The 12909-nt window shown below is 44.4% G+C and overlaps 1 protein-coding gene across 1 annotated transcript; it reads left to right on the forward strand.

Moving 5' to 3' along the window:
* Nucleotides 1-304: 304 nt before the first annotated feature.
* pi15a (peptidase inhibitor 15a) lies at nt 305-5719 on the forward strand. Its single transcript, XM_080855330.1, has 6 exons — nt 305-420; nt 580-903; nt 1990-2108; nt 2443-2575; nt 2858-2973; nt 3654-5719. The coding sequence occupies exons 2-6, from the start codon at nt 628-630 to the stop codon at nt 3787-3789; spliced, it is 780 nt and encodes a 259-aa protein (XP_080711456.1). The 5' UTR covers nt 305-420; nt 580-627; the 3' UTR covers nt 3790-5719.
* Nucleotides 5720-12909: the final 7190 nt, after the last annotated feature.

The following is a 12909-nucleotide window of genomic DNA, read 5'->3' on the forward strand; positions in this document are numbered from 1 at the left end:
ACTCCTCCATATACACGCTGATCTGCAATTCGGGATTATTCGATTTATCATATGTTTTGATTTGTTTTCACCCTTTGCCAGCTGCGCAAACGAAAACCAGATGTTTTGATTAGGTCGGGAGCGCGGGGCCAGGAAGAGAAATAAAAGAAACAAAACATCGCTTTTCCAAATGATGTTTCGTTTCAGGTGACGGAGGAGGGATTCAGCACACCTTCAAAGACACAGCACTTCCTGCACCGGTACCTCTGTGGTATATAAAGAGGCAACTCCGTCGACAAGCTGAGTTCTTCCCAGTTTTCTTGGAGTAACATTAGACGTCTGGAGACCATCTTTCCGTTATTCTAAAGAACATCTCCGAGTTCGGAGATATCACTTTGTACATTTACTGCAGCTCAGTATCGTGACCGACCATAACAGAAGGTAGGGATAATTTTAGGACAACTTAAGTGTTTTCTCTTACTGATAGATAATAGGCTACCAGTGTTTTATTAGATGTCTTACTTTACTTTCCCCGAAATGGGATGGTAAGGGTCATATTCTGCAAAGCTATTTCATATTCTGAATTGTATGGCTTTTCAGACCCATCCCAACGGAATATAAAGGAGCTGATATCTTCAGGAACCAATCATGAATGAAAACTGCTTTGCCATCGATATTCTACTGTTGTGCATATCTTGCGGAGCAAGTGCGTTGGCAGCCTATAAGCCCTCTACGTCCTCAACGTTACCAGTCATCAATTACACCGATATTGGCTCAGATCTGAAATATTGGGATGAGACTGCAAGCCTGCCGAAAACCAGACGGAAGCGCTACATCTCCCGAAACGACATGATTGAAATTCTCGATTACCACAACAAAGTTCGGGGTAAAGCATTCCCCCCGGCTTCCAACATGGAGTATATGGTAAGAGTCTCCTTTACCATCTTAACCCATTTCTTATTACAATTTTACAAATTATAGAGTGTGGACTTTCCTGGGATATGTTTTGGATTTATGTCAATTTAAACCAGAGTATACTCTCAATAGTAAATGTGGCTGTAATAAAGTTGGTGGTTGTAATGCCAACCACAGACTTAAGTAACTGTGTGTGAATGGGGGTTGGCCATTCAGTGACAGATGTCACTGTGCATGCCCATTTGGCTTTGCCAGCTGCTGAACAGATTCAATTAGTGGACCACCAAAGTAGAGGTCTGGCCACAGGGGTTATCCATCTCTAAACAGGAGCTGTGCCAAACTGGCGTGGAAGCCTCCTCGCTGCTCTACACGTGCCTTTGAAGTAGACACCAAGCCATGAGGCGGAGACCAAACCGTGTTAGTCATCAGTGCAATAATTAATGATGCAAGATGTGGGAGAGGGTAACCTTTTTATTTGCCAGGTCCTTAGACCTCATGCTACTATGTTGCAAGGAAGGACATATTCCATTGATGAAGTGCATGGTGTTGACGAAGCCCTCAGACACTATCTTAAGCACAACTATAGATAGGGAAACTGCTGACTCTGGCCCGGATCTGGGCCACATCTGTCATGAGTCGCCTGGGCCGGGCTGGGTTGGGCCGGGCTGGGTTGGGCCGGGCTGGGTTGGGTTGGGTTGGGTTAGGTTGGGTTGGGTTGGGTTGGGTTGGGTTGGGTTGGGTTGGAGTGTTTCTGGCACCACCGGTGCTTTGGCAAACAGACAGAGGGGCTTTACACCGCCATATAGGATTAGGAATAGAAATCCAGACGCTGCAAATGTTTTGGTGCTACTTGCCCCACCACCTGATGCTGATGGATTATTGCCCCAGCTGCTGTGGGTCCTTGTTTTCCTTTGATGTTGTGCTGTCTGTCGCTACTGTGCAGCTTGTCTGGGTTCAACCAGTTCATGCAACTGCTCGGAGCCAGCAGTGGAGCAACACAAACTGCTCTCACTCAGATTAGGACACAGCCACAATGCATATTCAGTAATGCTTTCCCTCCCTTTTCCTCTATTTCTCTTTCCTTTTTTCCCGTAGGTCTGGGATGAAACACTGGCCAAAACCGCTGAGGACTGGGCTGCTACTTGTTTGTGGGAACACGGACCCCGGAGTCTGCTCAGATTTCTGGGTCAGAACCTTTCCGTCCGGACTGGTCGGTATGTACCAGCGCCCCACACAACACACATGTACTACAAAGAAGCTTTTTCCCCTCACAAAGAACTGTTTGGTGGCAACAAGGTTCCCTACAGTTTAAAAGTGATATAAAGCTAAGTGTCCAAGATCACTTCATCTGAGAGTTCTTAGAACTGTTAGACATTTCAAGAGCAAAAGCTAGAAGGTTATTCTAGATTCTAGAATGCCCCAAATTTCCTCTTGGAGAATAAGCTATAATACTTTCCAGTTAGATTCCAAAATGATGGTCTACACATTGTGCAAATTAGGTTCGATCAAGGGTTGTGTGTTAAAGGAGCGCTTGTGCATTGGTTCTAGTTATAGGTCCATCCTTCAGCTGGTGAAGCCTTGGTATGATGAGGTCAAAGACTACTCCTTTCCCTACCCACGTGACTGCAACCCCAGATGCCCGCTTAAGTGCTATGGACCAATGTGCACACACTACACACAAGTAAGAGTGTATATTACAGCTATACATGCATACACACACACACACACAGACACACACACACACACACACACACACACGCGCGCACACACACTCACACACACACTCACACACACACTCACACACACACACACACACACACACACACACACACACACACACACACACACACACACACACACACACACACACACACACACACACACACACACACACACACACACACACACACACACACAGTGGTTAACATTAATAGTAATCGAATGTTCTCTTTTCTTCTCGTAGATGGTGTGGGCAACATCAAACAAAGTGGGCTGTGCTATCCATACCTGCCACAATATGAATGTGTGGGGATCAGTGTGGAAGAGGGCCACATATCTTGTCTGCAACTATTCTCCAAAGTAAGTGTACTGCCATGTAATCCAGCGCTTGATCTAAAGTGGACAAGTGCCCGTTCACATAAGGTTCGCCTAGGCCAAGTCTGTAGGACAGGCCAAGAGGTGATACTTCAGCCCACGTGTCATAGTGTCTTCTTGGTGCAATATGTCACCCTTGTGTGAAGAGAGAGAATCCACGAATACACACGGTAGTTCTCACTTCAAAGGCTCAGTTGACCCCCAGCCTCCGTGAGAGGTGCGCATAAGCAGCGCTCCAGCCAAGAGAGCAACACTAGGAATTTCAGAGGAATTCTACCGCTTATTCTTGAATCAAAGCCCTACGCTCCATGTCTTGGGCGGCTCGTGACTTGCTCGTGACCTTGCTGGTTTAATCTTGTAAGGAGAGAGCGTAGAACGTTTTCCAGGATAATAGGTCTCAATAGATCTCATTTTTATTAACCCTGGTCGTTTTTTTTAAAACTCAGAGTAAGCGACAAGGCTTTTGCTGCTTAGTTGTCCTGCCAGACAGGGAGTGGCTGTAGGAAAGACTTTGGCTAGGGTCTGGTTCATGTGCAGCTAAGGGTTAGCTGTCCTTAAGTTTGAAAATGAACACTTGTTGTGACACCTTCCTCTACGTCTCATGTCCATGTCCTGCTGTTAACACGTCTCCCTCTTTATCTCTACGTTTCTGTTTTTTTTTACAGAGGGAACTGGATTGGGGAGGCCCCTTACAAAGTGGGCGTTCCCTGTTCCATGTGTCCTCCCAGCTATGGAGGCTCGTGCAACAACAACATGTGTTTTCCTGCTGTGAACTCCAACTATCTGCACTGGTTTAAATAAACAGCGGTGGGGATGCACACTCAAACAGCCCTCCCTCCCCATCCTCGACCCCATCCCAGAGACTTTTCTCCCAAGGATTTGCACAGCATTTCTGGAGGTATCCTCGTTTGTATATATGGGCCTATTTAAAATATGACCCTACGTTGTAAGGCAACAGGTATTTGCATTGAAAGATACAAATGTATATGAATGTTTTTTTTTTGTTTTAAGTTTTGTTTATTGTGTCCGGTATAGCTTTTTTATACATTTAAGTTGCTTTCACCACGGAAATAAGTAATTTATGTTATGTTATACAGTAATTTCATCATTGCTGAAATGGTGCTGATCTTCTAGGACAGTCCAAACACATTTGCTGCTAACACTCCAACCGTACAGTGGTGCTAAAGAAGGTGCTCTCCAGTGACTGTGCATTTCACTCAACCAACTACCATACCTGCATGATGGTCTTAAGATGTTTTCCCTGATCAGTGCCAAGTGTGTCAAGGGGTGGGGTGGGGTTTCAAAGGAAGACAAAATGCAGCTTTGTTCTCTTTCAAAGCGCCCCATGCAACCACGAGCAGAGAGTAATCACGGTTCCAGATCCAATTAGCTTAGGTTAACCTGCTAATTAGGTTTGGTTGCGTGTTAAGTGTTCCAAGAGGTATTTTTGGCTCACGGGAAAACACTCCTGAAGAGAGTGAAATTGCTATCGGACAATACAACCCTGCCCAGTAGATTCTGGAACGGTTCTGGCCCAGAGGTGAGCCAGGTGTGGGCCAGATGTGGGCCAGGTGTGGGCCAAGTGTGGTTCAGGGCTGAGCCAGGTTCCCTGCTTGGGTCAGCTCCTCTCTTGGGAGAGTTTCTACCACAGACATTTTTTGCAGTCATGCTTCCTGCCAATGTGAAGCTGCAATTCAAGTGTTTCGTAGCTGCAGTACACTACATCATATGATATAGAGCATCTTTGGGTAGCATATTTGTTTGTAATTGGATTTTGATTGCTTATTTATGCACAAATCTGACTTTGATTTATTTGTTAATACAGACATAACAATTCACCCTTAATGTACCTATTGTTACATATTGCATAGTGATACCATGTGTATTTTCATAAAATGGTGTGGAAAGTGGTATAGGTATTGGGCCTACTACCGTAGTGGAAGGGGTGAAACACTCTTTTCTGTGTAGAAATCAGTGTAGAAATGTATCTTTGGGTAGAGTGAAGAAGACTTCAGTGCACCTTAAGTGTTCTTATATGTCCAAATAATCTAAATATTTTCATGTCTGCATAATGTACATAGACGACTCACCTATATACATAATATGACTATTGTTTTGTAATTTAAAGATATTTTATTTTCTAGCATAAACTGTAAATAACTATAGTGTGTATGTACTGTATATTGCAATGGCGGTATTGCGATTTATATGTGATAACACATGTAAATCTTTCAATGAAGTGTTTTACTTCATTGTTTCTTTGATAAATGTACTGGCCACCACCTTTGCAGTAGACTCCACTGAGACTATATGTATGAGAAAAGCACACATTTAGCTGTTGAGCTGGACCAGCAAAGCAGTCCTCGAGACTGTTGAGTGTCTATCCAGAAAACAAGGAGTATAAAGAAACCATAATCTTGGACGAGAGAGAGAGAGAGAGACGAAAAAGTAAGACTAGGGTCTTTTGTTTTGTGTAATAACATTATTTTATCAGCACTGACTGTATTTAAGTTCCTTCTTTTGTATTTATGATGTTCAATGAAATGTGCTTGCTGTTGTATTTTATACTTTAATAATAAAAGGAAATCACTGAGCTTCAGCTTGGCCTGGTGTGTGAGGGCTCCACTGCTCCGCCATGTTTCCCTTTTCTCCTCTCTTCTTTTCTTAGTCTTCCCCCGTTTCTCCTCTCTTCTTTTCTTTGCCTTCCCCCTTTTCTCCTCTCTTCTTTTCTTTGTCCCCCCCCTTTCTCCTGTCTTCTTTTCTTAGTCTTCCCCCTTTTCTCCTCTTCTTTTCTTTGTCCCCCCCTTTTCTCCTCTCTTCTTTTCTAAGTCTTATTCCTTTTCTCCTCTTCTTTTCTTTGTCCCCCCCTTTTCTCCTCTCTTCTTTTCTTTGTCTTCTCCCTCCTCTCCTCTCTTCTTTTCTATATCTTCCCCCTTTACTCCTCCTCTTTTCTTAGTCTTCCCCCTTTTCTCCTCTTCTTTTCTTTGTCCCCCCCTTTTCTCCTCTCTTCTTTTCTTTGTCTTCTCCCTCCTCTCCTCTCTTCTTTTCTATATCTTCCCCCTTTACTCCTCCTCTTTTCTTTGTCTTCCCCCTTTTTTCCTCTCCTCTTTTCTTTGTCTTCCCCCGTTGCTCCTCTTCTCTCCCAGCACCGGCCAGGTCTGATAATAATTATAGGCTCTGCTGTGAAATCCACTCTCATCCCTTCCCTTTGATGTCATGTTTCCCCATTCAATTAAACAGTGCCATTGCACGACCACATCCCTGATATCCAAACACCAGCCACAATTGAATCTTATTAAGCAGAAGTTGCCTTTGGCACCGTCCGCCCGTGTCTACATAAACTTGAGCAAGCAATACATCGCAGCGATATCTGCCGAGCTCAAGGGTGCCTCATGAAACCGCTGAACCCTGTGAGAGCTTGCAAAATGATACACACACACACACACACACACACACATATATATATGTATACACACACATACAAAAGCCTGCCATACCAAACTGCAGGGAACATGTGAGAGTGTGCAAAATGAAACACACACACACATACACACACACACACACACAAACATATATACAAACACACAAAAGCCTGCCATACCAAACTGCAGGGAACATGTGAGAGTGTGCAAAATGAAATACATTATACACATGCACACACACACACACACACACATGCTTGCCATACCACACTGTATGAAACATGTGAGAGCAGTCAGAATGAAACACTCTTCACATACACACACACACACACACACACACACAAACACACACACACACACACACACGCACACACACACACGCAAACACACTATACCATGCAGCACAGACACTGAGAGCAGAGCAGTTTTCACTCTCGGCTGCATAATACCTCAGACGGGAGAGGTATGCAGAAAGCAGAGGAGAAATATGATGCCATAAATGTTTTGATCTGTTGGACAGACGCAGCAGTTCCTCTGTAGGCGTCCAGCTGAGGAGAGGGGAGCGGGGAGTGGGGAGTGCACACTGGCCAGCCACCAGCTCCATACCACGACTAGCGGACCATCATACTCCTTGGAAACGGCGTGGAATGTAGAGAAGCTGATTAGCGTGCAGCATTAAAAAAAGCTGTCCATCAGCACTAAGTCTATAGACCCGTCCAGTAAAATGACGGGTGCCCCCCCCTCAGTCACCTGGGCGGGAGAACCTCAGCTGGTGATACACTTACTCGAATCAAAGGCTGAACTTATCCCTCAGCAGGACTGTCTGACAACACATGTTGAATCTGAGTCTGCGTTTAACAGCCTTGTTTCTGCTCTGTGTGCTGCCCAGTGACTAAGACACAGAGGGTTCCACACGACACACAAAACAAACCCTAACGCTGAGGCGTTGGGGATCAGCAATTCAGTACCATTCATTGCTTTTGGGCAGAGGCCTATATGAAGCCCCTCAACGAGCCCTGAGATCTATATTGGCACTGCAACTGTATAATTACGGTATAGTGCTTAAAGACTTGTCTAGCAAGAAGCAGCAACATTATCTCCAAATATCTAATTCCTGTCTGGGTGCAGCCATCCAAATTAGCTTCTAATTGATGCTTCATTAAATAAACCGTGACTGTTACAACTATTAAATTACAGTCTGACGTGAGGACAGCAGACGATTTGTTTCTGTTCCTGCGTTCCAAATATCAAACGAAGGGGTGATTAATTACTCAAGCATGTCAGCCTTTCAGCAGGGCTTTTCCAAACGGGACCATTGTTCATCCAACTTCATGCCAGGTGACTGCCTCTCGGATGATGGCAGACTGGGCAGGCAGACAGAGCCAGGTCAGTAATGGTGTCGGACCTCCCAGAGCCGAATCCGTTAAAGTGAAGCTTTCGACTCCTCAAGGCCGCAAGCATGGGAGGCACAGGCCGGTGCGCTAATGAAAACTTGGCACCGGGTCCCCCTCTCTGTCTACTCTCAGCGGAGCCGTTTGTAGAGTGGAGGCATTCTCTCTAAGTCCTTGCCTTTCCTCCTCTTCCTCGGCAGCAACCACAACACATTGCTTCGGCCAACGTCTTTACCAGGCGCAAAGCTATTCAAGTTCAGGCTGGACGTTTTTGTCCTTAAAATTCCCCCAAAATGAATTTCTCCCGCTGAAAATTAACATTAAATAAGAGTGTGGCAAAATGAAGTCCCCAATTCATAGCAAACCCAGTCAAAATAACAGCTGAAAAACAGGGCTGTAAATCCACTTCCAGGCCTGGTGTCAGAGTGAAGCTTCATATGGCTGGGTAGAGAAGCTGCACTAAATGGAGGGTGAGAGAGAGGCTGTAGCATTCTGCAGCATCTGGATGGGGAAACAGCAGGCCGAGTATGCAAGGGGGAAGAAAAAAATTACCCGAGACAGTAAACATACACTGCATTGCTTGCTGCCAAATAGAAGGCCGTCTCAGGTGCAGTGTGTGTGTGTGTGTCTGTGTAATATGTGTGTCTGTGTATGTGTGTGTGTCTGTCTGTGTGTGTGTGTGTGTATATATACATATGTTTGTGTGTGTGTGTGTGTGTGTGTGTTTAAACATATGTGTGTTTGTGTGCATGTACATGTGTGTCAGTGTATGTGCATGCAAGTGGTGTGGTGATATGTATGTGTGTGTGTGTGTGTGTGTGTGTGCATGTTCATGTATATGCATGTGTTGTATGTGTATGTTCTTGTTTGTGTGTGACAGCGCATATTTATGTCTGAGTCTAAGTTTGTATGTCTATGTGAATATGTGTATGTGTCTGCACTTACAGATTATTATCGTATTATCTGTCCTTATGTGTGACGGTGCGTTCATATCTATGCATGTTTAGCATCTTCTCCCGTTTACCTGTCCTGGCCTCCCCTACCTCATCCATCCATCAACTCCACCACATCCTGGCCTGTGAATCTGTCCTCATACAGCCAAAGAGAGGCGAACGTGTTGAAATGATGACTGCCCTCTCCCTTTGGTCCGACTCATGAGAGGGTCAGAGGGGAGTACCTGCCAGGCGTGCCTGTGTGTGTGTGTGTGTGTGTGTGTGTGTGTGTGTGTGTGTGCGTGTGTGTGTGTGTGCGTGTGTGTGTGTGTGTTTACACATCTGTTAGACAGAGGCTAATGTTTCAGATTAGAGGTGTGTTTTGAGATCTTTGCAGATGTTGGTGTGTAGATGTGAAAGCTCTCACGGCAGTAAATCTCCGCCGCTGGTAAACTGCCCACGGCTGCTGGGGCATGTGCTGCGTCCTGCTCCAAAACCAGAGGCCCTTCTCACCTCCGCTGAAATCAAATCATAAAGCGCAATAAGCCAAACGGGCACAGAGATCAGGGCGCTTGTTTTCATTCCCAGCAGGTAGTCTGGTTAGGTCAACGTCCTCATAACTCACAAGAGTCAATCCATCAGTTTGGGATTGTAACTGTGAATGGGTTTCATATGTGTACTTTTTAATGTTTGTCATAAAGATGAGCTAAAAGGTAAATGCCGAGTAAGCTGAAGTATACTTTACATAGTATGGCTTTACATTAAAGCACTATTATGTACCAGGGCAGGCTGACTTTGAGTTGGCTCATTTTATTCAGTGCAATACACATGAATAATATCCTTCACCTCAAATACCACAAGAGGCAGAACACACATATAAAACCTGGCAGGCAGTTTTATGAAGGTATCATTGAGGACATGTGATGGAATTCATAAACCCTTGTGTTTAATTGTATAGTCTATGTCCGCCTCAAACCGGACATGAATGTAATCAAGTGTTCCAATCTAGACACCGTCTCTGCGCTTTGGGGAGAGGGAGGTCATTCATGCTAAATGGCTAGGGGTTGTCATTTCAGAGCACGGCGTTGAATGAGTTCTTTAAGAACACAAACGGTAAAGCAGAGGGACCCGTGTCCTGTGTTTGCCTTGAATGTCCTACTGTATTCTTTGTGTTGGACCGGCACTCCCGCCGTGCGAGAGGCCCCACAGGGCCGGGGCTTATGTTGGGAGCAGATCACACACATCCCCCGAGCAGCGCCGTAGGCCAAGATCAATGTCCGTGCGGAAACACTATACGGAGAAAAAAGTGACACAAAATCTGATGCCCGGGCTTTCCCATGAATTTCAAACGTCCGTGTCCACTTTAGAGGCAGAAAAAAAAGGTCATTGTGTCCGTGTGGTCCCATCTTTGATACTAAATCTTTATGTGCTCATTGCACCAAACTTGTTGTGACACACATACCCCAGTCACCTCTCGATGCTGGCACTCTCTGGGTGTGCTCGGAGAACGCCTCCACACCACTAAGAATAGAGGCTGTGTCTGTCTGTCTCTTGGGGGAGAGAGGGATGCACAGCCAGACACACAGAGAAGGGATGCAGACTGGCCTTTGAGCTTGCCGTCAGAGAGCTGCTCTGCTGTTTGTTGGTGGGGTCACTTTCACAAACCTTTATTATTTATTTACCTGTCACAGATTTGTCTATTTACCACAGCCAAGTCATCTCTTCCCTCCTATGGGATTTTCAGTGACTCACTGTTGACCTTGTTGGCACACCACCATAAATGCTTCCAGATGCACAGATATGGTGTTTTTCTGTCCTGATGGAACTGTGTCTGAACTTTTTTCAATAAGTATGCTTCAAAACTGCATGTATGAAGTGATTGTACAATTGTCTTCACAGCTGTTAAATTTTCCATGAACCAGACAGAAAAGACAGACAGAAAGGAAAAAATTATCATTTATGATAGCTGTCACGTTCAAAGCTGCTATAACAGCATAACCTGTGCAGATGTAGAATCATGCTTATAACACTGCATCCTGTCAGCCACAGTATAAGGTTTTCTGAGTAAGACTGCCACCTGCTGGTCAAGTTTTAAAATTATCAGTAGTGTTCCAGAGCACCTTGGTAACATCCGACACTGGCGCGGATCAGTCTTTGATCATCGACTGATCACTTCAGAACTATATTGACTACAATGTGATGTTTTTGTATACGTAGATAGGCAAACATTGAGAAGATACGATTGTCCTTAGTTAAGAAGCAGAGTCTTTTCATATAAAAAATATGTAGGCCATATAACTGCATGCAATAAGTATTTCACACAATACCGCATAATAACAAATGCAAAACGAGACTGTGCGATGATAATTCTAGCCTGTTATTGTACTAACTCAAACTGACCAGTGGAGGGTGCTATTGAAACAGTTGACTAGTGGACTTCTGCTGAGTTCAACCAGTGCATTGAACACTTGCAAGCCGATCCAAGACGAGTAATTTTGTGTGTGTTTGCACATGTTTGTTTTTGTGTGTATGCACACAACACACACACACACACACACACACACACACACACACACACACACACACACACACACACACACACACACACACACACACACACACACAGACAGAGAGAGAGAGAGAGAGAGAGAGAGAGAGAGAGAGGGAGAGAGAGAGAAAATACAATTTCAAGCATTCAAAACCCAAGTGGTCAGCCCTGAAACCAGTCATGTCTGTTAATTCTGAAGTTACATAATACACTAACCCATCAATCTCAGACCAACACTGCTTTCCAAAGTCAGATCAGAGTAAAACGAATTATGAAACAAAGTAAGCAATCATATTTGGACCATTGTGACAATCAAAACAAATAACAACCCAAATGTTATTTAGCACTAAAAAGAGACTACTAATTAGGAGCGTATTTTAACACCGTCAAAGATACAAAGCAGAGGCAAATCCTAACCACTCAGTGAAAACAGCCTAGCAATTGAGAAAGGCATATACAAAAAATAACATGGCTACCAAGAGAAAAACGCATTTGTGGTCACTGTAAGACTGGTGAGATCGAGACAGAGATGCGATTTCTCCTTCGCTGTGAAAAAGTCAATAGAGACAGGGCTCACTATTTTAAGACATTTCTCAAATATAAAATTAGATTTCCATTTACTGAATAGCATGAACAAACTGGGTATAATTATTGGAGAGCGGAAAACAGCGCCTCTGGCTGTTCAGTTTGTCACAGTAACGGATTGACTCTAGGTATGTGGAATCTGTAGAATATGTGTGTGCATGTTTGTGTGGTCCTTCCCAGTTAGCTTCATTGTTGACTGTTTTGTTGTTGTTGTTGTTGTTGTTGTGGTGGTGGTTTTTAATATAACACTATGCTTTGGCAACATTGTACATGAACGGTCACGCCAATTACTCTATTTGAGTTTGAGAGAGACACACAGAAAGGGGGGGGGGGGGGGGTAGGAAACTTTGGAATGTATGGACTCACTGTAAATTAATACAAATGAGACTAAGGGAGTGCCTAAAATTGCAGCGCATGCTATTTCTCTCCAACTTCTCAGTGCGACCAGTCCACAAAGCACATTTGTCAAGTAATGTCAGCCATACTTAAGCTAATGTAAATCCACTACATCATAAATCACGTGAGGAGAGAAACCAGAGAAGTTTGTAAATATTTTCTTTTACCCACTTTGAGTGTGTTCACATTGTGTCAAAACATTCACAGTGCCACACTGTAAACAATCCCGAGCTCCCTAACTTAACACGACTCATTTAAACGTACGCACTGAGTACAGAAAACGCCAGGGTTAAAAATAAGTGCATGCTTTAAGTGTCTGTTTCAATATTTGTACAATATTTGCAAAAAAACTCGAAGTAGAGATAAATCTTTACGCTGTTGTATGAATTACTGTTACGTGGTGAGTCGACCTCCACTGGAATCTAGAGTAAAGCGCTGGCCTTGCTTTTCCAGCTGCATCAAGCAGAGGGCCCTCCGCAGCCTCGAAGCTATGCATTGCTGTGATGGTTGTGGTCAAAGGCTTCAGCCAGTGACCTGGCGAACTGACCGTAAACCCCGGGTTTAATAGGGTTCCAGAATGCGGTGGGTCCCTGTTATGCACGGTATAGAAGGTCCATTTAGGGATTAACAGAAAAGTGAAGTTGCAG

The sequence above is a fragment of the Sprattus sprattus genome (assembly GCF_963457725.1).
Source record: "Sprattus sprattus genome assembly, chromosome: 17".
Taxonomy (NCBI): Eukaryota; Metazoa; Chordata; class Actinopteri; order Clupeiformes; family Clupeidae; genus Sprattus; species Sprattus sprattus.

Excerpts from the sequence above, each read along its gene's own strand:
- pi15a (XM_080855330.1), top strand. The coding sequence starts at position 628 with ATGAATGAAAACTGCTTTGCCATCGATATTCTACTGTTGTGCATATCT. Across the intron at positions 2,109-2,442 it reads CTTTCCGTCCGGACTGGTCG|TTATAGGTCCATCCTTCAGC; the intron begins GTATGTACCAGC and ends CATTGGTTCTAG. Across the intron at positions 2,974-3,653 it reads GTCTGCAACTATTCTCCAAA|AGGGAACTGGATTGGGGAGG; the intron begins GTAAGTGTACTG and ends TTTTTTTTACAG.